General features: G+C 38.5%; 1 protein-coding gene across 17 annotated transcripts in view; it reads right to left on the bottom strand.

Annotated features, from left to right (window-relative positions):
* The window catches only part of SETD5 (SET domain containing 5), an 84952-nt gene that overhangs the window by 23666 nt on the left and 34899 nt on the right, over positions 1–26387 (bottom strand). For 3 of the 17 annotated variants that reach the window (XM_032326110.1, XM_032326138.1, XM_032326162.1), the window contains 18 exons: positions 23140–23326; positions 22097–22321; positions 19889–20481; positions 18642–18834; positions 18255–18360; positions 17720–17928; positions 17323–17381; positions 16410–16588; positions 15444–15482; positions 12018–12260; positions 11049–11197; positions 10540–10657; positions 9685–9794; positions 8520–8772; positions 8060–8143; positions 6399–6656; positions 5428–5748; positions 4776–5018 (listed from right to left, as the gene is read on the bottom strand). In XM_032326110.1, the coding sequence (XP_032182001.1) occupies positions 4776–5018; positions 5428–5748; positions 6399–6656; positions 8060–8143; positions 8520–8772; positions 9685–9794; positions 10540–10657; positions 11049–11197; positions 12018–12260; positions 15444–15482; positions 16410–16588; positions 17323–17381; positions 17720–17928; positions 18255–18360; positions 18642–18733 (2463 nt within the window). In that variant the 5' untranslated portion in view covers positions 18734–18834; positions 19889–20481; positions 22097–22321; positions 23140–23326. Of the gene's footprint in view, positions 1–4775; positions 5019–5427; positions 5749–6398; positions 6657–8059; positions 8144–8519; positions 8773–9684; positions 9795–10539; positions 10658–11048; positions 11198–12017; positions 12261–15443; positions 15483–16409; positions 16589–17322; positions 17382–17574; positions 17616–17719; positions 17929–18023; positions 18235–18254; positions 18361–18641; positions 18835–19888; positions 20482–22096; positions 22322–22478; positions 22577–23139; positions 23327–26387 lie in introns of those variants that run through there. The other 14 variants (XM_032326144.1, XM_032326178.1, XM_032326128.1 and 11 more) reach the window with 13 other exon arrangements.

Raw genomic sequence — 26387 nt, 5'->3', positions numbered from 1 at the left:
CTCAGATGGAATAGCCTGTGAGTTTTTTCTCCCTACTAAGTACTTTGGTTAAATTAGGCCAAGAATAATGCAAATCACCAGAATAAATGAAGTTTTGCAGAAATCAAAAAGGGGAAAAAGTCAAAAAGAGCTCTCTAATCAGTCACTTTTTTTGTAATGAATACTAGAATCTAAAATGATGAGATACAAATTTAGGTCAGAAAAGTGAGCCTGCAAAGATTAGGATAACAAGATTATTCATCCTGGGGAAGAGAGAAAATTTCTTACCTGTAATTGTGTTCTCTTAAGATACACAGTTGTAGGTTGCTGACCACTCTGTGGCTCTCCTGCCCTGACATAAGACAGATCGAATTTTGATAAACATCAATTTCTGAATCAGACCCTCCCCCAAATAGGAAGAGCAATGGTGATTATAATTTCACACCTTTAGAGAACAAGTATTACAGGTAAGTAAATATTCTCTTCACTGAAGAGAGCAAATAGATTTACCCTCTTAGAAACTTAGGAAATAATGTGAGGAGAATTTCACCATGAAAAATTTTAGATCATGTAAACAAATGGCTTTGTGGTCTACCAAATGAAAGCAAAAATAAAACTGTAAACACGAGGCAATAAGAGTGAATAAGCATATAAAAGAGATCTCAACAGTCAGTTGAATCGTTATCAACATTTTATGACATGACCAGATCTTGGAAAAGCCATAACAAGACCATGAATGAACTCGCTTACACAGAATACTGACATCAAGATGAACTGTCAGAACCACAGTACCTTACAACTTAGAAGAGACCTTGGAAGTCACCGTGTCCAAAGCACTCATTGTATAGACGGGGAAAACAGCCCAGGAGGACAAAATGAGTAAAAAATCCTTTGTTACAGATACCTCAAATACAAGTTTTTCTTTTCAAAGCAGATGACAGGACTCACTTGGGGTCACTGTGCTTTTCTCCAAGAGAACATAATTTCTTAAATTTCCAGTGTCAAGTAGATGCACCCATAAAAGAATTTAAACTCTGGATCTGATGACTACACAAAGGGAAAATAAAACCAGGACAGGGCCATTCTAAGAAGTAAGATGCTGCTATGGTTAGCTATAAGGTCAAACATAGCAAATACAAGCAAACCCATTCCTCCTGGCCCTTCTGTATGTCTATGTAATATTTTAGAGTCGACAAAAAACAAAAAACAAAACAAAACAAAAAAAACTCGAACATTTGCTTGTAACTAACAAGTTCCATAAAAACAAATTAATTTTAGATGCCCTTAGCACCTCAGTTCTAGCTACAGTTATTAGGTCAAAAGGATACTTCCTCCTCCTCCAAAACTCTGTGTAAGAGTCTTTTGGAAGCTCAGAGATAGGTAAGAGAAATGTTTTGACAAGTCTCATTACCAAGGGGAAGGAGCAAAGAAGTAATTTGGGTTTTGGGGTCCAAAGATCTGGACTGAAATATGGCTGTGCCTCTCACTAGCTGCCTAACTCCAGGCAATCCGTCTCAGCTAAAGTTTCTGGACCTATAAATCAAGGCCAATAACCCAACTTCACAGGGTTGTCACGAAGGCTAAGTGAGAATGCATATGAAGAAAGCTCACAGTTTATCACTAGGTGCACATATTCAGTGAGGACCTGTTCAACTGAGTATAGAGATACACAGATTATATAACCCCCTCCTGTATACACAATAAAATACCAATGCAAAGCTAAGTATTTCAGTTCAGTCAGGATGGTTTTCTAAGAAATCTGGAAGACCAATCCCCCTCTAACCCACATGTATTATACCTACAAAGTTGAAGCTTAGAGAAGATTTAGAGACAACAAAGAAGGAAGGACACTACTGAAAGGCTTACTGGCCACTCATAAAATCAATGTTTCCATTCTAAAGTAAGTGAAGACCCAATACAAGATAAGCCATAATGTGCTTTTTAAGAACTATGATTCATTATAATTTAGAGACTCCAGGGACTTCAAAAAAGTTCTGTCAAACACCCTAAGAATCTGGATGCAAGTATACAACATGCAACTTTACATAGTTTTTATTTATGAGGCTTTTACATCCTTTAATCAGATAAGAAACAGTATGCCTATCAGCAATACACACTGCTCTAACTAATCCCAAGGGTGGTTTTTCTCATCTAACATATTCTCCTCTGAAAAATTTTCAGAAAATTGTAACAATTTTGTTGAATAAGGCAGATCTTCTTAGGTCCTATACTAGGACCGAAGCGTCCTTTCTAACCGATCTAAAAAATAACTCTTTTCCATCCCTACCTAGAATAAAGCAGAGTTCAATTTCTAGGTAAAAAGACCCAATTTCATTAATTTTGTGCTATAAAGAGTGAAATTTTTATTCTGTAATATCATCTGTATGTTAACAGCAGATATTAAACCTGTGACTTAACCTAATTCAGATCTAAACTTAAAAAAAATTTAAAGACCAAATTTAAGTGAGATAATCTTGCTAGATAACTTAGCGTACATATCCTGAACTTTTCCTAAAGACTAATATGACATACAGAGATAAAAGTGCCTGAGCAGAGCCTGCAGAAAACAAGACTAAGGACGGTCAGACACATCTGGAGAATAAAACATGGACATGAGTTAAATGGGACTTTTATCTGTTGCCAGTGGAGATAACAAAGATGAGCTATAGATACAAGTCCTAAATTGTATGAGGTAAAAGAGTTCTAAGCAATGGATTTTCTATCAGATTTGAAATCAAATTCATACATGTTTTTGGTTTTTACAGGACTCTGCTAGCTAGAAAATCAAGACAGGAATAGATAGATTAGAACCTGGCTTCAGAATGATTAAGGTGGAATTTCAAGAGGCTAGTCCATACTGCTTACAATTCAGACCTCATTCTTAATCTGTACTAAATAACTGTCTACCCTTCTCAAAGGGGCAAAACAGGAGATCCTATTGTCTGGCTTGATAAGATGCTTCAATAGTTAACATCCTTAGAAGTCTAGTATTATGTCCCCATATACAAAACAAAAAGGAAGAACTTCTATATATATATATGTATATATATATGTACATATATATATGTATGTGCATGTGTTTGTATGTGTGTGTGTGTGTATATATATATATATGTAGTCATCACCTGACTTGCTCCTCCAAACTAAAGACCATTATATGCACCTTCTCTAATTGTTCAACAGCACTCTAAAAATGTAGTTAAGATTTTGAGCTGTTAACTCTTTATGAGGGACTGAACTCAATGTAATAGGAAGATTAGTTTTACATGCCATACCAGAATTAACTCTCTAATTATTACAGAATAAGGTTAATCATAATGCTCATCAAATGCAAATCAATATTTTTCCTTCTCAAATGATCTCTGAGATCCAAGGTAAGTGACTTGGTGTAAAAATTTATCCCCAGAGACCCAACCCTCCTACATCACTTAGGTAAATTTCTAGTCGTATTTTTTTCTTAAGAAAGATGTCACTGTTTTTATTCTTGACACCTGCAAGTTATTCATGTGATTGTGTTATCTACAAAGCTTCTCTTTTGGCAAAGATCTCATGGTCAAATATCTCCTTGGGGGTTATTCTACTTGGGAATTCCCCCAAATAAACCATTAAGTGACTCAAATACTTAGATAAGATGTGCAGTTTGAAGACTTTCTTCAGTGTATGCTACCCATTCAGTGGTAGTGCCCTTCCTTGTGCACAGAACCCTGTTGCCCTCCTCCCCTCCATATCCCACACCACTTTATCTCATCTTTCATACCCCCCACCCCCAAGAAATAATTTCTGCTCTTTGGGAAAAGAGAAAAGCTTTAAGTTTGGAGGAGTCAGGGAAGACCTGCCTGGAGTTGGAGACTTCATCACATCAAATAATCTACATGCAGCATCCTCATGTACGTGATGCCAGTGGAGGAGGGCAATGGCAGACACTGAGGAAGGCAGCCTGAATCCAGATCTGAGGATAAGAGAAAAGGGTGTTCCAGGGAACAGACTCTACCTCAAAGGAAGACCAAATGAAAGGGTGTCCTAAACTTCTAGAAACATAAAAATGACATTATAGGTCTGAGGGAAGTGATCTATTCCCAAGAGACATCTTTGGAAAATATGCAGGGCTTCTGGGAATTCCGAAAGAGCATTCCAAAACAACCATCAAACACTACTGCCACTAGATCCAAAAACAATATGTAACTAGAGAGACAGTGGGGAGAGGGGGATAGAGAGAGAAGAGAGAGAGAGAGAAAGAGAAAATTTTAGAGCAGGTTCCGTATTTACTAGAGAATAAACAGTCCAACTTGTTATTTGACCAAGTATCAGAAAATATGCCAATTGTAACAGGACCTTTCCTCTACTCTCACTCAAATGATAACGTAATTAAATTAATTCAGATCACAATTCAATCATTTTTTACTTACGCAATAGTGCTCTAGAGTACCTGGGGCCCAATCTCACAAGGTAATCACAAATGGACATATTAACCAATACCACAAGAGCACACACAGAACATCCCTCCCTACCCAGTCATCAACTGCTGTGTGCTCTCAACTCAGTACTTCAAGGGCTCTTGGAAAAGACAACAGTGAATCCTCACAAACTGAGCACCAAAAATGTAGTATACATCCCACTTTCACCCCACTGACTCTTGGTGCATCACTATTCATGGCTGAAACTAACTGATTATAAACTCACATGGGCAGAGAGTGGCTATCTAGAAAACATGTTAGGTATGCAACAATTAGAGGCATCCTAGGTTAAAAAAAACAAAAACAAAAAAACCACAAAAACCCACATAAACACAGACATACCTTTTTACAGGAGCTGAAGGTGCCGTCAGGCAGAAGGGGCCTTCGACGTCTCTCAGGGATAAAGGGTGAGCCAAAGCGAATGTAGTGTTTGGGGGTGGTGCAAATTAATGGGGAATGGATAAGACCGGGTAACATGTTCAGGGTTGTTGCCAGTACAGTTGGGTCCGTGGTGATACGTAAAGGGCACTCAACAGGGCATTCTTGCTTCTCTGCTTTGTCATTCAACCATTCTGTAACTAGATACTAAGGTAGAAAAGAGATCATTAGTTGGTGCTGTAGATGTAAAAGCCAGAAGCAGCAGCGTAGCTCACAAAGACAAACCTCAGCTAGAAACTAGGACAGAGGTAGATATAGCAGCTGCAAAGAGTATGAACTAGGCATTCAGAATGCAAAAATATCTTCCTTTACCCTCTCCATGATCATTAGGGAGCAATAATTCTAGTTATCAGCAATTTAAGCTCTGCCTAAGTTAAGGGAACAAAAGAAAAGGTAGTAGGATGGTTTCAGCTTGCTGCCTCAAAGCTTTTTATCTACAACTTTTCAATCTAATAATACTTAGGTGATTTGCCTTTTTCTGGAGATTATAGGTTCTCTCACCATACTAAGACAGCCCTTGCCAGACCAGACTTATGAAGATGTATTTGTGACTTACCTTTTTGGTTTTGGGGTATTTAGGTGCAGCACGGTTGACATGGGATCCAGTAACTGATACCACAGTTGGGTCAGACCCCATTAATTGCCTGTTTTCTCCTGAACTGTCTATATTTCCAGCTTCAGTAGGAGTTACAGAGCTATTATTTCCTCCTTCTTCCAAGGCAGCTTGTGCCAACTCTGCCTGTTGTGCAATGGCCTGCTTCTGACGCTTTAGTCTTTGGGCTGAACTGGTCCGGTACCGAGAAATTCGACTCTTCGGTCGGGGCCTAGAAGGCTTTGCTGGAGGTGGCTTGGGGACTGGTTTTTCTGCAGCAACATCCTGTAAGAGCAAAGTGAAATGCTTACCAGAAATTTATCAGCAAACATTCTATCCAGTCTTCTATTCATTTTAAGCATTCTGAATATTTAGTATTTAGAAACACTAATCTCAAATGTAATCCTTAAAAACTTATACCATCAGCCAAAGAGCTTATAGGCAGATTATCTATTTCTTTACTAGTAAGTATTTATAAAATAGGTCAAAAGTCAGCTGAAAGTAGCTACCTATTTTAGGGTTCTTAGAAGGGAAGGTAATTCTTTCCTTTATTTCTTTCCTAGGTACTGAGGTTTTGCTTAGGCTGTGAATTCATGGCCAGGGTAAGGAAAGAAAAGAAGAGTTTATCCTGAGAATCCTACGAAAGGTCAGGTGCCTAATTGTGCTATACAGAAGAGCCAAAAGAGATATGGAATGATTTTTATGAATTCACCACAGTTTTATCTGGCAGAAATAGTATGAAGTTATATTCTAGTCTAAAAGTGTCTTGTCAAATTCTGTCTCCCTGAATTCCACAAATTGGCTGATGAAAATGGCTTTATTTACTGCATTATGAGGTGAAGCTGAAAATGCTGTTGTTGACTATTCCACAAGATAGATAACTGACATTTGCAAAAGCAAGGATGTCTAAGGCCTGGAGTCTTTTCATCTCTTACCCCTGCTTGGGAAGACCTCCGGGTGTTCACTCCAACACTCTGTGGGGTGCTTGGGATAGCCATGTTTGAAGCAGGGTTGCTAACTTCGGGTTCAGGGGCTTCTGTTTTTGCCTCTTCTCCAGCAAGGGCCTCTGAAGTGGTGGTAGTAATCTCTACATCAGAGCTGCTTTGTTCCAAGGGCTGATCCCGCCGCTTCTTTCTTTTCTCTAAGTTTTCAAAAGCATGCATGATGGCTTCGACCTTCCTATCTTCCCGAGTCTAGAAAGAAATGCCATTAGCATAGAAGGAAGCTTTAATAGGATATGGAGTATTTCTTCAGAAATGTTATTAACGGAAATTCATACACATTTAAAGACATTTGCCAGTAAAATGACACATATATTTTAGAGAACAGAAGTTAAAAACTAAAAGTAAAACATTTGTTTTTTTAAAAAAGATTTTTTTTAGAGAGTGAGTGAGAGAGAGAGGGAGAGAGAGATAGCATGCTCAAGTGGGGGAGGGCCAGAAGGAGAGAGAGAAAATCCTAAGCAGATTCTACAGTGAGCACAGAGCCCAATGAGGGGCTCAATCTCTTGACCCTAAGGCCATGACCTAAGATGAAGCCAAGAGTCAGAAGCTTAACTGACCGAGCCACCCAGGCTCCCCCCAAACATTTTTTAAATACTGGAAAGAGCTGCAGAAAAAGGCAAGGTCAAATCTAAACTTTTCAAAATGGTCAATTAATTTGAAACTTTTTAATGTAAAAGAAAAAACCATCAAAACCAATTTTTCAAAAAAAATATTTTTTTTCTCTTCATTTTCAGAATTCAGAAGTAACAAGGTAGATCTTTCACTTCTCAGGACCACAACTAAACATGGCTGACTTCAGCAAAAGAGTAGAAATTCTGAATCCATGTGACCAAAAGTTTTATTTTTATGTCAAAACTCACATAAGTCCAGAACAAGGAGCTCAAACACATGTATTTTGTTCCAACTGGGCAGTTCTTTGGAAACTAGATTGTCAGTAAGAAACCTCTTAAGACCGGGGCACCTGGGTGGCTCAGTGGGTTAAAGCCTCTGCCTTAGGCTCAGGTCATGATCCCAGGGTCCTGGGATCAAGGCCTGCATTGGGTTCTCTGCTCCATGGGGAGCTGCTTCCTGTTCCCCCACCCCTGCCTGCCTCTCTGCCTACTTGTGATCTGTCAAATAAATAAATAAAATCGTTTAAAAACAAAACAAAACATGAAACCTCTTAAGACCATCATTAGGGTGCCTGGGTGGCTCAGTAGGTTAAGCCTCTGCCTTTGGCTAAGGTCATGGTTTCAGGGTCCTGGGATTGAGCCCCACATCAGGCTCTCTGCTCAGTGGGGAGCCTGCTTCCCCACCCCCTCTCGACGTACTTGTGATCGGTCAAATAAATAAATAAAATCTTGGGGAAAAAAAGATCATCATTAGGTAAGTCACTAGATAACTAGTGTGTGTGTGTGTGTGTGTGTGTGTGTGATAAAACTAAATACATAAATAATAATGAAATCTCCTTTATTTAAAAAAAAAAAGCCCCAATTGTCTTGTGCAGGTGAAGGTATAGTATTTTGTTAAAGAATGAGCAGATACAAACTCAGAAGAGAAGGGGTTCATAAGCCATCAGTAGCAGAAACCAAAGGATGTTAGAAGGTACCCACCCTTCTGCTATGAGCTGGGTTCTCCTGGTCATCTGTAACCTCTTCTTTCTCCTCTTCTGCTTTTTCTTCTGGATTGTCTATTTCCTTTAAAACAGAGGTGATATTCAGCTGTACTCAGGCTCTAAGAAAAAGTAGTCAGCTTTTTCTTGGTAGCTAAAACTCTCTAAAAACAACCTCTAATGCTTTATAGTGTTATTCATGTGAGTAAACGCAGATGATAAGCACTATTCTCTGAACTGAAGCGTGGAAAGCAGTTGAGAGAATGTTCTTGACATTATTTAAAAAAAAAAAAAAAAAAAAGAGAAAGACCATGAATAATGTCACCCCCACCTTGATATGAATGAAGGGCATTAAATGTTATCAGAGACTTCCTACATATAACAACATGTGGCAACCAGGATCCTCTTTATTTGCAGAGAATCAGAACCACAGCAATATTCTCTGATGAGGGAAAGATTACCTCATGGTCACTGGACACAACTGCTTTTTCAGGAACTTGTTCTGGTTGCTGACTGTTATCCTCTTCTGGAGCCTCATTCTGCTGCTCCATCTCTAGCTCTTTCCGTCGTGCTTTCCTACGTCTTGTTTCTGCTCCGATGGTGGGTAAGCTTGGAGGAGGTGGGAGTGGTGGTTCTGCAGCATTGGGATTCCTCTTCTGTATAGGGCAATTCCGGTTCCCCTTGTGACACGCACAGTCCACTTTATAATTACTGCTCCAAAGAAACAACCGAAAGTGCCTGTGTCAGCAGCCTTGCAAAATCAGTCATACTGTCCATTCATTCTCTTGGAGTAACAGTATAGTAATTTCCTCTAGTATTATCTTTGAATAAGTTTGTAAACAGACACATTAGAGTCCTGTGAATATTTTTCAATATTCAGTGTTTTCCTATATAACCCTAACTCTTACCCTACATATGGTCAGTGGAAAAGAAAGAAACCCTCACAAAGTTCAGTTCTCCCTAATACCTTTATGATACTTAGTGGGCAGTGAATCAGTAACAGGGGCTGAAAAGGTTATACTTCCCCTGCATCTACCTCCACCTTCTCCTCACTTTTGAACTACTGATTCCGTACTCTTCTTGATTCCTTTTCTTCTCCTACCTGGGCTGAACATCGATTTACCATATAACCTTTTTGGCCTGAGAGGACCAAAGGAGAAAAAGCAACCATTTTATAAAATCTATCACATATTTATCTGTAACTTGCCATTTCTGCTTTTCTGCCTTGTCACATTCAGACAGATTTACATGGTTTGAATGGATGGGGCAAATTTTAAAATTTTCATTCTGTATGGTCCCTGGAATAGCACTGTGTGCAAAACAAGAGATGCTACTGCAATTTCTAGGTGTCTCATTCCTACCCTTTTTACTGTTTTTCTATAGAGCTATGAAGACAAAACACCTTTAGTTAGGAGGCCGGTGAGCAAAGACATACTATGTATTTGAAGCTCTAGAAAAAGCTGCCCTAAGTCTGTCTTTCCCTACACAATTTATAGACCAAAAATGTATTACATGAGAAAAGCTTAGTTTAAAGAAAGGAAATGATAAGGAACAAAAACAGATCAACAGAAGAGCCTAATAGGTACAATAAGACCATTCATGTAGGAAAGATTTTGTAGGTCTTACCAGTTACTGTACTCATAGTCAAATGCTATGGTGACCTCAGCATCTTTGGTGATGGCCGACACCGCATAGATACACAGGTGAATCATCCCATCTGCGATCATATGTCGCACCTGTGTGAACATGGCTTACAGTTGATGACTTACCATAAAGACCAGGAACTTTCCATAAGACAGAAAAAAACCTTTTGACAAAATAATTTCTCTCCACATAAGAGTTATGGTAGTCTTACTTACGTAACTCCATCATTTCACATGAAACTATTACACATTAACTGTTTGAAAATTTATGATACTTCTTGAAATAAATGGAGAAACCTTGAGATGTTAGAAATTGGGGTAAGATCTCTACACCTTAAAGCTGTTTTCAGTTGCATCAGAGAATTAAAATTCCTTAGCGTGTTAAAAGCTCTGTGGATTTTCTTGCTGCATTTGATGTAGCTGCGCTGATTATGCACTGAGTAATGAATTCTAGAAGTGTCTAGAATCTAAATCTGAAACATTATTACCTAAAATCTAAAAAAGTGCAACCACACAGCTTAGTTTGGCCTAATGATATCTTCTATCATACAGTAATTTCTTTAATATGACCTCAATTTTTACCCAGTCTAGCTCTTTCTCCTGAGCAAACACTAAATTTGCTTTTTCCCATTTCTTCCTTTGCTAAGGAAACCCATTCCTTGCCCCCATCCAGTGAGAATAAAAGCATCATTACTTTTTTGGGGGTCTCTTATGATAAAAGATCGTAATTATTATCAACAGACCTTAATTTAATCTGGGTGAAGTTTTCAGACTGCCTCTTCAGTAGACTTGTCCTTTGATGGTTCCATTCAAAGAGAAGTTGCTACAGAAATCTTACCTCTGCATTTGGTGTACATGATCTTCTGATGAACCGAGCATCATTACCGAAAGTACGTGCATCCACACACATCTCTACACCATTGAATTTTGAGTAGAAGAGCACAAAGGGGTATGGTCTAAGGGATATAATTGAAATTCCTGTAATTCTCAACACAAATAAAAGGGCCACCCCATGACTTCACCTCAAATATGAAGCATATGCTGACAGAAGAGGCAGCAGTCCTGTGCAATGCCTGAACTTGAAAAACATCACATGTTTGTCTGCTTTTGATTAAAGAATAAGCACAAAGCAAGGAATGCTTGGCTTGGAAAGGAGTTATTACCACTTTATACATTAAACAATTTGCAGATTTATTTGCACTTTTCTACAAATAGCAGACAGGTGTGAGCTTATATGAGCTCTAATATTTTCCCCAAGAGCATCCTATCAACCAGGATGTTTTTTATACAGCCATACCACTCTGCCAGGCCCACTTCAGCCCTCACTGCTCTGCGTGATGTTCTTACTTTTTGAAGAAATGCCCATTGACCTCAAATTGCTGTCGTAACATGACTTTCCCTCGATACTCTATTATAAGCGTGTCCAGAGCCAAGTCTCTTGCAGCCCTCAGGATCTTCCGGTGCTTTTGAACACGAGTGACTCTTCCCAGCTGTAGCTACATAAAACCAGAGAATTAACATTAGACAACAGCTACAGCAGCACAGCAGACACTTCAAGTATTTCCTAATTGAGGAAAAGGCACCAATATATCTTTAGGTTTTATTTGTATGCTATTTAGCTCAAAAATGAAGGGGTTTTTTTGGTTTTTTTAAACTAAGAAATTTTTGAATGATCAAAGTTTCTAGAAGACAAGCCCACCTAAGAGAACAGTCACCTGGTCCCTCACAAAAGACAAAAAAATATCATAAAAAGAGATGTGATTAAGATTTTAGTGGCTCTACATCTACTGCAAAAATGATAAAGAACAAGCTTAGCTTTCTATTAAACTTGAAAATTCCTACTTAAGCTGTATAAAATTTCTTATCCTATTTTACCTATTTTTTTTTTTAAGATTTTATTTATTTATTTATTTGACAGACAGAGACCCCAAGTAGGCAGAGAGGCAGGCAGAGAGAGAGAGAGAGAGAGAGAGAGAGGAGGAAGCAGGCTCCCTGCAGAGCAGAGAGCCCGATGCGGGGCTCGATCCCAGGACCCCTGGGATCATGACCTGAGCCGAAGGCAGAGGCTTTAACCCACTGAGCCACCCAGGCGCCCCCTATTTTACCTATTTTTAATTAATACTTTACAAATATGTATCCAGACAGTTTCCAGTCACTACAACTTGCTTTTAATTAAAGATGCTCAAGAGCTGGCTAATTTGTTATTCTAAGGGGTTCATATATTTGAAAGAAATGATAATCCCATTATATGCCCTCTTTTTGGGTTCAGAAAAGTCTCAACTACTTATAGGGAGTCTTTCACCCTTTGATTCTTACCTGCATTTGGGAACCAATAACTGTATTATTACAGGCCAATTCAGTCTTATTAATAGTGTCTAAAATAGCAGGTTTGCCCACAAATTCCTTGCTAGAATGTAGATGTTGTTCAAGGGCGTTCTGTACATCTGCACTGTACTGATTAGTGAAAGCTTCTTCATACTGATCAGTCCATAGTCTTATCCGATTTTCCCATCCCTCAGTTGTATTCTCATCTAAATTCTGTGCTTCAGAAGGAGAATTCTGTAGAGAACAAAGGTCATGTAGGTTAGGAAAATCCATGCATAAAAATGGAGGGAAAACAGGCTGAATTTCCAGAGAAAATTTATTTTCACTTGGCAGTTGGTATGGCATAAAAGAGTAATGGCTTGGGAGTCAGGGGATCTGGCTTCTAATCATGGTTTCATTACCAGTGAGATGCAAGGTCTTGCACAACTTCTTAGACAAGCTTCATTTCCTCATTAATAAAGTGAAAAATTAATCTGGATGATAGTCCCTATCCCATCACTGTGAATTTATGACCATTTTTAAATCATAGAAATTTTGTTCTTATCAGAAGAATGAAATCAAGCTCATAAGAAAATCTTGATAAAAATAAGCAAGAGATATACCTCAAAAGATTACAGTTTAAATTTCAATACTTAAAGTATCTGTGTACCAGCCTAAATTGATATTATTTCACTACTCTCCAGAATTTCTTTTTGTGACTTATTATTTTCATTATGCAATTAATACATGTTCATTCTAAAAATACATGTGACCCAAATAAATAACCCGTGATCTCGTTTCCCAGAGACAAAGTCATCATTTTGGAGTATATCTTTCTAGCACTCTATTTCTGACAGTTTAAACAGCTGCACTCTGAGGAGGTAAGGTGGGGGCAGGGGAGGGCATAAATGGAGTGCAGTAAATGCTGGGAGGTACTCTGGTCTACTTCTCTAGGAAAACCACTGTCTTCTATGGTGACAATACTGAGAAAAGATTGTTTTATCTCAATAACATTATCCTAAACAGACAGTTTTTATGTCTGAGATACAGAGACACAGCTTAAGTCTGACACATGTTCTCCTCCATGGTGTTAAAGACTTAAAGCATCATCAGAAAACAAAACCAACACCGATAGTGATGATGTCTTAACAGTGATGACTAGAAGGAAAAGATACCATAGTACCAAAGCTACTTGCAAATCCACGTCCACACTCAAGTTGCAAATACAGGCATTAAGATAACTTTCTATGAATGACACAGAAAAAATTTAAGTCTATCTTCACAACTTCACACTTTTGTGTCACTATTTGTGATTGACTTTTGTCTACCATCCTTTCCCCAAGGAACAGGGAAATGAAAGGAAAAAATTAATGCCTTTGTTTTCTACCCTTCTCACCAGAGTCCAAAAGAATGAACAATAAACAAAGGGATCTAAGAAACATCTGAGGCCAACACACTGAGAACACAGTATCACCTGCTTGAGGTATCAGGAGCAGCTATGCAAAAGAAAAGTTCAAAACCTGAGATGTAAGGGTGTTTATCAGACTGGGGATTAGGGGAACCCAAACAGTATTCCCAGGTTTAAGCATTCAGTAGTGATCACTAAACCAACGACTTACAACACTTAACGTGTACTGGAAGCCACTGTCACATTACTAGCTGTTGTTCACTAACACAACTCTGACTACTCTGCTTTCCCATTCTTCTGGGTACTCAAGACTCTAACTCCGTGTGTTTAAAGCATGGTTCTCAAGCAGAGGTGATTTCTGTCCCCAGAAGACATCTGGTAGTATCTGAAGTCATTTTTGATTACCACACCTGGGTGTATGTGTTACCAGCATTTAGTGGTTAAGAGCAGTCTCCAGTAGACAAGCTTTTGATTTGGGGATTAGAAATCTAAATGATAAAATCCATCCTTATGGCTCCCAACCGAATCTTTGGCGGTGTTCTTACTAATAATGAATTGAGTACAAATTTGTAACCCAACTTAGAATTCGGATTTGAGAATCAAAATAAATGAATTTTTTTTAATTATTTAAATTTTAAGATGCCTGTGGGACTGTCAACATCTTGAAAATGCAAGCAGTATTTACATGTAGAGAGGTTTATAAATAGTTTTCAGGGGCAGCCAGTCAATGGCTTTCAAAAAGGTTTTGAACACTTGGAGGCAAGTTAAACAGTGAGCTGATTAAAGAGAAAAAAGGCCTTAACAGCTGTGGTCAGGGCTCTGTCTGCCCCATAAGTCTATTTAAGATCCCCTCTAAGCAAATGAGACAAAAATAAAGGGGGTAGTTAAGGCGATTGTAATTTCTTACAGGAGACAATTCTAGCAAAAAAAAAATAACATTAGGCTGTGTTGCAAGACATCCAGGACTCTGACGCTCTTGGGCTCTGAGTCCTTTCCCACTGCTTTTACAGATATGTACAAGACTGTTTTATAGGTATATGCTAGGTGAGGCCTTCAAATTTTAGATAAAGGGTCACCTGTGATCTCTATTAACATCAGTTATATTAGTGTTCTGTATATACTTATGTATATTAACCTCAATAAAGCTTTTCCTTACTAAGATTTTAATGTTTATGCCATATAACTGTCAACAGCAAAGATCCTGCTTTTTTATGATTTACACATTTAGGGATAGGAATTCTTATAGAATTAAATTAGATCTTAATTCTAAGTAAGTGTTTTGAAGCCAACTGGGAGCTATGCTGTCCCCCTACATATACACAGGTAAAGGAAGATACCAGACAGTAAAATCAAATCTCCTTTGGGAAAACTGTTCTTTATCACCCAGTACATAAAAGTCCTTTTAAACCATTGCACGTAATTTCTCAATTCTCCTACCACCACCCAGTATCACCTTGTAAGCACTTTCATTTGGTAACTGAAGAAAAGAAACACACTAGCATCATCTGAATTTTCTATACCAAATAGACATGCCAGGAAAAATACAGTTCAAAACAAAGTAATTCCAGTAAGAGTAACTCCTATCGATAATACTACTTTCCTAACTGATGAAATTTACCCTCCCAACTGGTTATTAAAGCCCACATGGTGCTAGGGTGGGTGCAAAAGAGATCCTGTATCACTAGAAAAACCTCAGTCCTGAGGTGGAGGCCAATTAGAACGACAGAAAACATCAGCTCCATTTTGTTTGGTAAATGTCATTTACCCCCTTTCACCACCCCCTCCCCTCAGAAAAGCGGCCAATGAAAAACCAGTAAATGAAGGCTGATTACAGAAAGGGAAAATATTTCAGAAAATGGCCAAGAAAACCTACTTTGGAGAAAGGCTCTACGAAAACTGAATGGCAACAATTACAAACTAACAAAAAGCAGAGTCCAAGATTCCCAGACCATCAATGTCAGGAAAGAAGCTGACCAAAATGCAAGATCACAGTGAAGTAAAACACAGCATCAGGGAAGAATACCCCTTACCTTCATCCGCAAGGACTTCCGGGATCCCTCTCGAAATGCCTATCCCAAAGAGGAAAACAAGTAGAACAAAACAAAACTTGGTACCAAGAATGACAGTTATACCTATCTGAGACTAAAACTAAGGCAAGAACTAGTGTTTTAGTCTGTCCCCTTTCCCTAGGTAACAAATACAATGGAATCCCCCACACTATTATCAAGAACAGGGGTAGCTCAAGGCCAGCCAACTTGGAGGCTAACTCTCTTTCCATGGTGAATCTAATTAACAGGGAAGAGCATGCATCACTTAAATCCTATATGCACCCCTGACACTAAAAGAAAAAGTAAATAAAAACATTTCGTAAGGTTGCAGATTTACCAGTTTTGAAATTAAGAAGAAAACAAAGACCAATCCCCTTAACAAGGGGTGGACAAGTCACCTAGGAGCAACAAAGTTGCCATGATGGGGAAGAAAGAACACAAAATAGAAGAGGTTTCTCCTGGAGACTTTTTAGTTGAGAATACAGGAAAGTGACCACAACACTGAGGAAGCCTAGATCATTCAAGAGATGTTTCCTAACTTTTTTGAAACAAGGAAAAAACAATCAATCCAGTGACATGAGGTGGGCAGGACAAGAATTTCAGACTATGCCTCGGGACTGAGGAGGTGGGGAGATAATGAAGGATAGTGGAAGCCTAGACCGGAGGCTGCAGCACATACAGGCTTGGCCAGATGGGGCTGGGATTTCATACCTGGGATGGGGTTTGGAGTAGAAGAAACTTTGTGCCAGTTGTGATGGTATGGAGTGGCAGAAGAGAGGTTGGTCTACATATTCACAACATAGATTAGCTGATTTTTGCAAGCAGAGCAAAAGTGGCCCTTCAAACATCTGGATCAAACACTTCTTAAAAGAATTTTGGCACCTTCTTGGTCCAAAATTTGGGCTATTTCAGACATACTTCTATTTAAGATACTTTTACCCTCCATACCTTGATTTTCTTCGTCTTTGCTGCTGTACGACCCTTTTCTGGACTCTTCTTCCGCTTCTTGGGTTTGGTTCTTCTAACAGTTAAGGTGATGCTTGTAGGTGTGTGCTGTGTTGCTGTGTACAACACAGTGGAAGGAGAAAGCTCCTCATCCCAGCTTTCTGTTGCACTGCTATCCCCACCTGAAAAAAAGTTATTTCATAGTTCACATGTTGTACAAATAGTGTCCAAGCGCATTTTATTTTTTTTAATTTTTTTAAAAAAGTTTTTGTTTATTTATTTATCTGAGAGAGAGGGCACACAACCAGGCAGAGTGGCAGAGGAAGGAGGAGAAACAGGCTCCCCACTGAGCAGAGAGCCCAACGCGATTCCAGGACCCCGAGATCACAACCCAAGCTGAAGGCAGAGGCCCAAGCCACTGAGCCACCCAGGCGCCCCTCCAAGCACATTTTAAAAGCAGCTTATTACTTTATCTTTATTCCTTTTTCATATTCAGGAAGTCATAACTTCCACTAACTCTGTCATGTGTAGAACATAAATACCCACCTTTCTTAGGAAAACAAGGTTCTTTCTGTATCACTGGCATCAAGCAGAGAAAGTCTGTTCGATATCAATATACTTTCCCCCCTTGTACTAAGTCCCCAAGCTTCATCATCTCAATGTGTTAACACAGAAAAAGGATCTGTCTTATTTGGTATGTGTGCTCACAAGGAATATTTTGATTGTTCTGGGGCTAAAATGTTGTTTCTGGAGACGTTAATTCACAACAAGACAATTACAAGACGTTGTGAGAGAACTGCTTTCTCTTTCCATGAAAAGCTGGGACCATGGGGATTTACAGGAGTTCTGGAGATGACTGTTTAAATCACAAAATATTTATCTGTCAAAACATGGGCCCAACCCATTTTTGGCTCACCTGATATGTTGTCCTGCTTCCGCCGATGAAGTCTAATAACCTTCCCCCTGCTCATTCCCCTAAAGAGGGAAAATAAACTTAAAGTAGTCCTTCCAACAGCATGCAGCACATTGTTGCACACATGGGAGAAGTGTCTCTGCATATACTACCCGCTTCCTCCCACCTACCAAATGTTTCCAGGACATTAAATTTCATATCAAATTCAATAGCTTTAACATCAATCTCTCATTCCTTGTTGTCAGCAATTCTCACCTAGTGCAGAGAATTCGAGCCAAGGAGCACTAAGGAATCATCTACATTAACAAACACAAGAAAGAATACTTTGAGCTTTTCCCTACTAACAAGAAACCCTAATCCCAGCAACCCAGGCTTAAACTGAGATGAAGCATGACCTTACCTGCACTTGTCACAGTTGAGAAGGAAGCCATCCTGAGAAAGACCACAAGGACACCAGGTAGGAACAGTCTCTCCTTCAGAGTTCGGGCTGTCTCCACAGCGTTCCTCTACGGGCGACGGCAGGCCATTCAGGTCAGAACGAGGGATGATCGTCTGGACAGGGGGAGAAGCAGGAGGTGTCGGAGGAGGAGGGGCTCCGTAATTATGATCCTGAAAATAAGATTTTTTAAATCAACAGTGTCCAAACACTGGCCCCTCTCTCCCCTAAAGTATGGTACATATGGAAAGAAAGAAGAAAGTAGTACCCTTTGTTTTTTGGCTTCAACCAGGAAAGTGATAAAACAAAATGCCAAGGTCAACTGGGACATAAAAACAAGAACAATGATGCAGGGCTAGACGTCCGCTGGAGGCAGGGAAGTGCAAAAGGGGCAACTTCGTCATGCTGCATATAAACATTTCAAGAAAGTCACAATGTATAAGAATGGATTACACTCCAGGAAGATCACTGCTCTGGAGAGAAACAAATGCATACTCACAGCATAAGGCAGTCCTCGACACCCATGCCTCTGAGTGGTCCCATAATTATGAGTGGAATACACGCTCTTCTCATTAACTGCTGGACTAGCCTCCACAGATTCAGGGCTGCACAAAGGCGAAAAGCAACGCATGATAGCATAACACCTAATCTTCCCTTAAACTAAGACTTTTAACTTCCCATGCTAACCCCTCCTCTTTCCACAACCACCAGCCACTAGAATAAGAGAAGGAACTCAGTGAAACAATCCGATTAACATAACTAAGCCTATAAATAACAGGAGTGTTATTAAATGTGAATTTGTGTGTAACATGAAGCCAGTACAGGCAGATGTCTCAAGGCAGGCACCTGGAATACAAGGTGTCCCTAATGACAAACACAAACGTACCAGCTGAGCAGGGAGTTTCCCCTAGAGAAGCCACTCTGGGCTGGTTTAGACTCAGAACTATTCTTCTTAATTGGATCTCTTAATACTTCCATGAAACCTCACATGACATTTGCAGTGAGTGAGATGATGAAAGTGCCTTCTGCACTGCCCCAGGGACCAGGCCCTCTTCCATTCACTACCAAGACAGGATACCCTGAAGAAAGTACAGGTAAAAACAATGGCATCTTATATTTATCATACCTCTCATCTTGATGAACCCCCAAAAACCTTTGAAATATTAGAGTAATAATTTCTCATCCACCAATGACATGCAAGCATATCAAGGACACAATTACTTAACAGCTGCATGGTAATACCACAGAACTTCAAAATATTCAAAACTGTAATCAGAGGTTATTGTTTATTGACAAATAATAAGAGGAGTTGTGGCTACCATTCTGAATCGCCCATTATTTTCTAGGTGCTTTTATATACATTAAATCATTTACTCTGCAACTAGTAAACATGGTAAATAGCACCCCATTTTTACAGAAGGAAAAGCTGAGGTGGTGAGATTACGTGACATCACCAAGGTCACACACTGACAGAGGCAGAATTTGAAACAATGTCTAATTCCAAATCCTGTGCTCTTTCCACTGTGCCTGTCTGGTTTGGAAAACCAGGTTAACATTCTATCTTCCAAGAAAATGATAAGAAAATTTAAGTAGCCAGGCTTGTTGAGAAGCCTGGTGTGATATCTTTTTACCCTCACTGAATGGAAAGCAAACTGCTCAAGTATAATTTAATATAAAAACATTATAAATGTGTTCAAATTTAGAAATTTAATTGTAAGCCTTTACATGATAATAAAAAGGCATAGGTAACAAAGGACAAAACACAAGTTTTGGGGAAAATAAGAACTCTTTACTCTGTTACTTGATTCAAGTTTTTGGGAATTTTGAATGATTATTAAGGATTGCAATCGTATGACTTTGCTGAACTCAGTAATGGATTATCTGTCATTTAAATTAACTAGAACAGATTCACAAATCAGAAACTCCAAGGACACAAATAACTCAGCCTTAGAGATCAAAGGGTCTTTTAGGGAATCAAATAATGCATGGTTTGCTTTAAGGAACATACGTTTTTCCTGCTTTCAAGTATACAATACACATTATTCGGCAGGAATAAACTGTGCAGTTCAATGTGGTGCAATGTCAGCTGAGAAGTGAGGGATAAAAGAAAATTCTGAGATATATCCAACTCACCCAGTTATTTGCTCCAATACTGTGAGAAGGGATCTTATTAATAACAGCAAAGGTAATTTCTAGGTGAAGAAGAACTTTAGACATAGGAAAGTATTCTGTTAGTGAAGTGCATGCATTTTATTCTTTAAGAGTGTCTGCAAAATGGGAACTGGGGTGGGGGTACATCAAGAATGCAGGTCAGTATTCTTGAGAAAAGATGATCTGACATGGCTCACTGAGAGGCAATCAGCTCTGAGTATTAGGAAACAGGTGGGGTTTCCTAAATGAAACTGAAGGGAAACAAGCATTAATAAAATGAAGGCAGAATTTAGTTTCTATGATGGACAGTTAAGAGAAAGTAATAACTTTCAACACTGTTAATTTAGTAAATAAGTATTCCAAAAAAAGCTGTATGTATTTAATATAAGAAATTTGGTACCACTGAACACATGGGGTGAAATATGGCAGCTGTTTATTAGAAATGGAATTTTTCTGGACGGGAAAAAGGAAAGTGGCATGAAATAAAAGATGGCCATGGAGATGGAGCTATGTTGGTTGTATCTTACCCATCTCCAAACTGGGTAAATATGAACATATGCACTTCATGTGCAAGTCTAGGGAATAAAAATAAAATGTGTTTTGTGGAGGTTAAAAGGCCATCCCACTGGACAATACTTTCTAGTAAAGCACAGCATTTAATATATAGCTATGCGTGCCGAGTATTAAAATTTAACCTCATGTCTTTTGAAAAGGAAACTGCAATTTTCATGCTGGCTATCAATTAAATAGTTACATGTTGATCAATAACTATACCATTTCCTAGTATATTTCTTGACATATATATCAGCTCTTATCTATACTTCAAAATATGGATTAAAAATCTGGACTGTTAGGATTACACTTCCTTATTAGCCAACCATTTTATGCAAATGTAATTATAGCCTACGTCTAAACTACTATGACAGCTGGGCACATACATGGAAGCCATGCTAACGACAGATATTGCATCAATTGTGTTTTAAATACAACATGCAACCTGCTGCTATAATGTTACCTCTTGGAAAATGTCTAAAAATCATTTATGGGAGAACTGTAAATTCAGAAAAATCCTTACTTTTATTATCTAGAGGTTCTCCTACAAATACATAAAAAATGCATAATGCCTACTCTTATTATCAGATTTAAAATCCCATGAGATACAGTATAGGTCTTTTACTCAGTTTAGTATGTTGCCTTTCACACAAGTTTAATTTTAGAGTGCCCAGAACAGTGGAATATGCATGACAGTGGAATATGCATGATGAAACATTAAAACATCATCTAAAATGCAACAGAATGGTACATAAGCTAACTGCTGACATTCTCTTGCTTTGTGGAAATACTAAATGAGTAACTGTGTAACAACAGTATCAGAAATCTGTCCAGAATTACAGATGAAAATGTTTCAGGAAATAGAAACATGAGAGTCAAGTTTTTAGGCCAAAAGTCTGCAAATACTTTTGGACTCCCTAGCAGCATTTATTGGGTGGTCATCTCTGCACTCTGGGAAAACACCAGTTTTAAGAACTGCTTTAGGGTTTTTTCTCTACTAGTCCCAAAGTCATTGCTTTAATCTCTCTGTTGAAATTTTCACAAATGTTAATGCTGTCTACCTGTGTAGTTTATTAGACAATTTATGTAAGAGGCAGTGGTTGACTTTATAAAAAATCTGTTAACACTATACAATTATAGTTCTTAATGCAGGAAGATTTTTTTAAGTATCTGGGAAACAGTTACAAACTTCAAAGTCTCAGCTGCTAGCATAACTGAATCTCTCAGGCATGCAAAAAAATAAAAACAAAACAAAACAGGAAAAAAAGCCCTGGAAGGAACACAATTCCACCCTTCCCATCCCCCACCCTCCATCTTCCTTTTTATATGGGAATAAGGCCAAAAACGTTCAGTTCTTGACTACCCAAGAATATAGTATACTGCTTCTTGGAGTAGCTCCATTTTAAGTCTTCCTCTTTAAGGAAGACAACAGACAGTTAAGTAATCCTAGGTGGCTTTGTAAAGAAAATATACATGCTCTTTACTATATTATCAGTTTTAAGGAAGAAAACCACTATTAATCAGGGATGCAGTTGAACCCAGAGCTCTGGTACAGTTGCTTTGCTTTGCTGAAGGGGAAAGAATCCCCAGGGACTATGAAAATGGCAAGAGAAACAGGGGAATTAGAGCAACACCCACCTCACTCAAGAAGTGGCTGTGGGATCAAGAGTCTGAACTGGACCTGAACATATTCAAAACACCAGGATTTTTCCAGCCCAGACCCTAATCCCTGGTACTGCCTGGAATAGACTTGGCTTCTGGGGGTGTGCTGCCCCCTAGGCCCCTTGGGTCTCTTTCGCTGGACTTTCACATCCTGGTGTAGTGCCACTTCGTCTTGAAAGGTAGGGGGCTTCCACTTCCTTTCTGTAAGCAAGGAAGATTGGGTACAAGGGAGGTAAAAGGACAAAAGGGGGAATCTGTGAGCAGGGGGAATCTTGGACAACTTAAAAGAGAAGGGATACAAAAGGCTAAAATTTTTTAAACTGTGAATAATATATAAAGTTTTATAATGAAGGCCTACCTTCATTGCCATTTGGTATTTAAATTCTTCAAGAATTGAGAGTCTATTTTAGGGATTGGGCTTTTCGACAAACTCTGAATTCCTAAAGCTGCTCTTAGCTGAAAAAAAAGTTTGGTACCACTGATTTTGAAGGTCCTCTTTCTAGGCAATGAATATTATATAAAAACAGATGACACTACTTTCAATGTTTTCTACCCCAAATAGGAGAAGTTCTAAGTAACCTGCCCATATAAAGTTTTAGCCCCTTTACTCTAGAACAGTGAGAAGTACATAGGAAGAGGCCTTCAAGGAAAATCAGTTGGAGAGAACTCCTCATCTCCCTCCTCAGACTAATCATTAACACTACAGAAGCACGTAGTGACACCTACTTTATTTCAATCTTCCCCACCCATCAAAACAAATGAAAATGTAATCACTACTGTGCAAATTTAATTCAATTATATTATTTACTAAGAACCCACCTCCCCCATCCTTTTCCTCCCCTTTCTAACTCTTTTTTTCCCCTCCAACTTCTACGGGCAAAAAGGGAAAGGCCTAATGTCATTTATGGTGGGTTAGACTCGGGTTTAGAAAATACTGAGTACTTATTATTAGATGCCCATAAGAAAGTTATCTCCACACAAACTGGTAACACACCTACTACCCAGAAAGTAGCACTTACTCTGATCCAGCAGCCATATCTGAGTAGGATGTATCTGGTGTGGTGACTCCCAGAGGGATTGCAATGCTCATGACGTCCAATACAGCAGAGAGTGGAAATCACCGAGTCCAATTAATGGAGACTGACCACTCTGAGAGTGGGGGTGAGCTGCACAGTCTTAACCAACATGTTATGGACATGAGGAATCCTGCCACAGAAAAGGAACATATCTAATAACCAGATAGTTCTTTACATTTAACCTAAATGATACTGAGTATTTTCCCATTTTTATTTATTAAAAAAGATTTAAGTATTTGAAAGAGAGAGCGAGAGAGTGCACCAGTACTAGTGGGGGAGGGGCAGAGGGAAATGGGGAGAGTGAAACCTAAGTAGACTCCTGCTGAGCACACAGCCCAACATGGAGCTCAATCTTGTGCCCGAGATCATAACCTGAGCCAAAACCAAGAGTCTGATGCTCAACCAAGTGAGCCACCCAGGTGCCCCTATTTTTCCATTTTTAAAGTAAGTCTTTTAAGGGATAAATATAAACAAGTACAGCAAAGGATCTACACATTGACCTATTTTATTGCGTACTACACTAATATTCTACAAAGTGAGGTAGCAAAAGTTATGCTTATTTTCATTTCATTTCAATTCAATCCACTGCTAAGTATAAATAAAAATATAAACTGTAAAGAGTAGTTTCATAATAAAGGTTAGAAAATCTTCTATGGAAAAGCAGTGAAATACCTTGAGTGACTGACCATAACCAGTGGAATCTGGAAAGAAAAAGACTCACAAACTACTAAAGTATAAAAAGTTAAAAGTACATTAAGAGAGAAGGACAGCTGGCTCACTCATTAGAGCATGTGACTCCTAGATCTCAGGAGTGTTAAGGTCAAGCCCCAAGTTGGGTGTAGAGGTTACTTAAAAAATAAAATCTCTGAAGGGTGCCTGAGTGGCTCAGGTCATGATCTCAGCATCATGAGATCAACTCTTGCCATCAGGCTCCACACTCAGTGTGGAGGCTGCATAAGATTCTCTCTCTCCCTCTCCCCCAACCACCCCTTCCCTTCTCTCTCTGAATAAAGAGGGAAAAAAAGAATATATTAAGAGATTTGAAGGTATGGTGCAAAGCGCAAAAAAGTATACTCTATACAATTTACATTAGTGGTTTTGTATTAAACTACTTAAAGAATGAAACCAGATGGGGCGCATGGGTGGCTCAGTGGGTTGAGCCTTTGGCTCAGGTCATGATCTCGAGGTCCTGGGATTGAGACCCGCATCAGGCTCTCTGTTCAGCGGGGAGCCTGCTTCCCTCTCTTTCTCTGCCTGCCTCTCTGCCTACTTGTGATCTCTCTCTATCAAATAAAGAAACAAAAATCTTAAAAAAAAAAAAAATAATAATGAAACCAGAAATATTTTCTGTGGGAGGGAAGAAAGTCAGTGTGAATGGTAAAGACCCAAGTTAATAAAGAATTTTGCAAAAAGACTACAAAAAGAGTCATGATTGATTTGCTGATTCATCTTAAGACAAATAAATTACTTATTTTACTCAATTTTACAAATAATTATTCCATTACTTATATTAGAGAAATTTAATGAAATGAGAAGTACGTGATTACTAAGCTGACTAACCCAGAGAATTAGTGCAAATTTTAAATGACAGACCATGTAAGATGCCTAAATCTTATTTGATACATAAGGCAAATTAATGTCAATAAGAAAACCAATTATGAACAGTGAATCAGGCCAAGATTTTTAAAAACACATAAAGATAATATTACTCTTTTTGTGTTATTTTAGAATACTAGAAACAGCTAGAAACTAGGCAGTCCTTTCTGGCACCTACACTTTGAAAGAACTGGATCTCATTAAGATCTAGGACTCTCCAAACCTGGGTGAAGGCAAGACACCAGTTGCTACAACTGGAGGTGACACAGAGCTGGACTTGGGACTGAAATGAAAAAGGGAAAATTTCCTGTTGTTTCTTCACAGCTTACAAAAGAGAACTGACTAATATAACTCTTTGGGCCCATCTAACACATACTATATTTCCCTTTTCTTTTTTTTTTTTTTAAAAAGATTTTATTTATTTATTTGACAGAGAGAGAAATCACAAGTAGGCGGAGAGTCAGGCAGAGAGAGAGAGAGAAGCAGGCTCCCGCTGAGCAAAGAGCCCGATGCGGGGCTCGATCCCAGGACACTGAGATCATGACCTGAGCCGAAGGCAGCGGCTTAATCCACTGAGCCACCCAGGCGCCCCTATATTTCCCTTTTCTAACAATATATCCAAACAAATTTAGGCAGGATACTCTCCAAGCCTCTAGGAGATTGAAATAAAATCTACAAATAATAAAAGAGAATACTTATCAAATATGCTTGAAAAACAGTTAAATATTGGGGACTGTTGGTTACAACTATTCCTCTATTAGTATCACTCTATAACTTGAACTAAAAAGAAGAAACAAAAACCAAAAATCCCAGAAGATGCCTGGCTTGATAATCAGAACAGAGTCTGATATTAATCACACCTCCCCTTAACCAATATAGGAATTTCAATTACATGTTACATTTTCAGTAAAGGATAAAAAAAGTTATCCAACACCATTAAAGCCTTTGTCATAGCCAGGACTATTCTATGTCCATTAAAAAAAAGCAGGCTTCTAGAAGACAACTTACAAACTTAAGCTGACAGTTATTTTTCTGACAGTAATTTTTAAAAGATATTCTAAAATGAAAAAATGGGGGAAATTATTACACATAGAATTTCCTTAATGAGTGAATAAGTGATTAACACATTCCTTACTGAAATCTCAACCTAGCTAATTTGGAGACTTGATAAATTTAAGAAACATTAACTACTTTAGCTATGAATTTCTCTTTCATGAATTCCTTCATCTTCCTTTTGTCTAGTTTTACAAGACTTTTCCTCTCTTCCGATGAGGACAATTACTATAGAGTAGCATGGCCATCTTCTATATAATGCTTTCATATTAGAGGATGGGCATTAAGAAGGGCACTTGATGTAATGAGCACTGGGTGTTATAAGCAACTGAAAAAAATCACCAAATTCTACTTCTGAAACTAATACTACACTATCTGTGAACTAACCTGAATTTAAATAAAGTCTTGAATATAAATAAATACATAAAGCTTTCAAATTATTAGGCTTCTTAACACAAAAAATGTTAACAAAATCAAAATGCTCACATAACCCTGAGAATCATTCCTTCCCTAAATAACACTCTGTAAAATGTAGCTATTAA

This window comes from Mustela erminea, chromosome 1 (genome assembly GCF_009829155.1).
Source record: "Mustela erminea isolate mMusErm1 chromosome 1, mMusErm1.Pri, whole genome shotgun sequence".
NCBI lineage: Eukaryota > Metazoa > Chordata > Mammalia > Carnivora > Mustelidae > Mustela > Mustela erminea.
The sequence above is the reverse complement of the archived record's forward strand: the minus strand, read 5'-3'. Positions and strand labels throughout refer to the sequence as shown.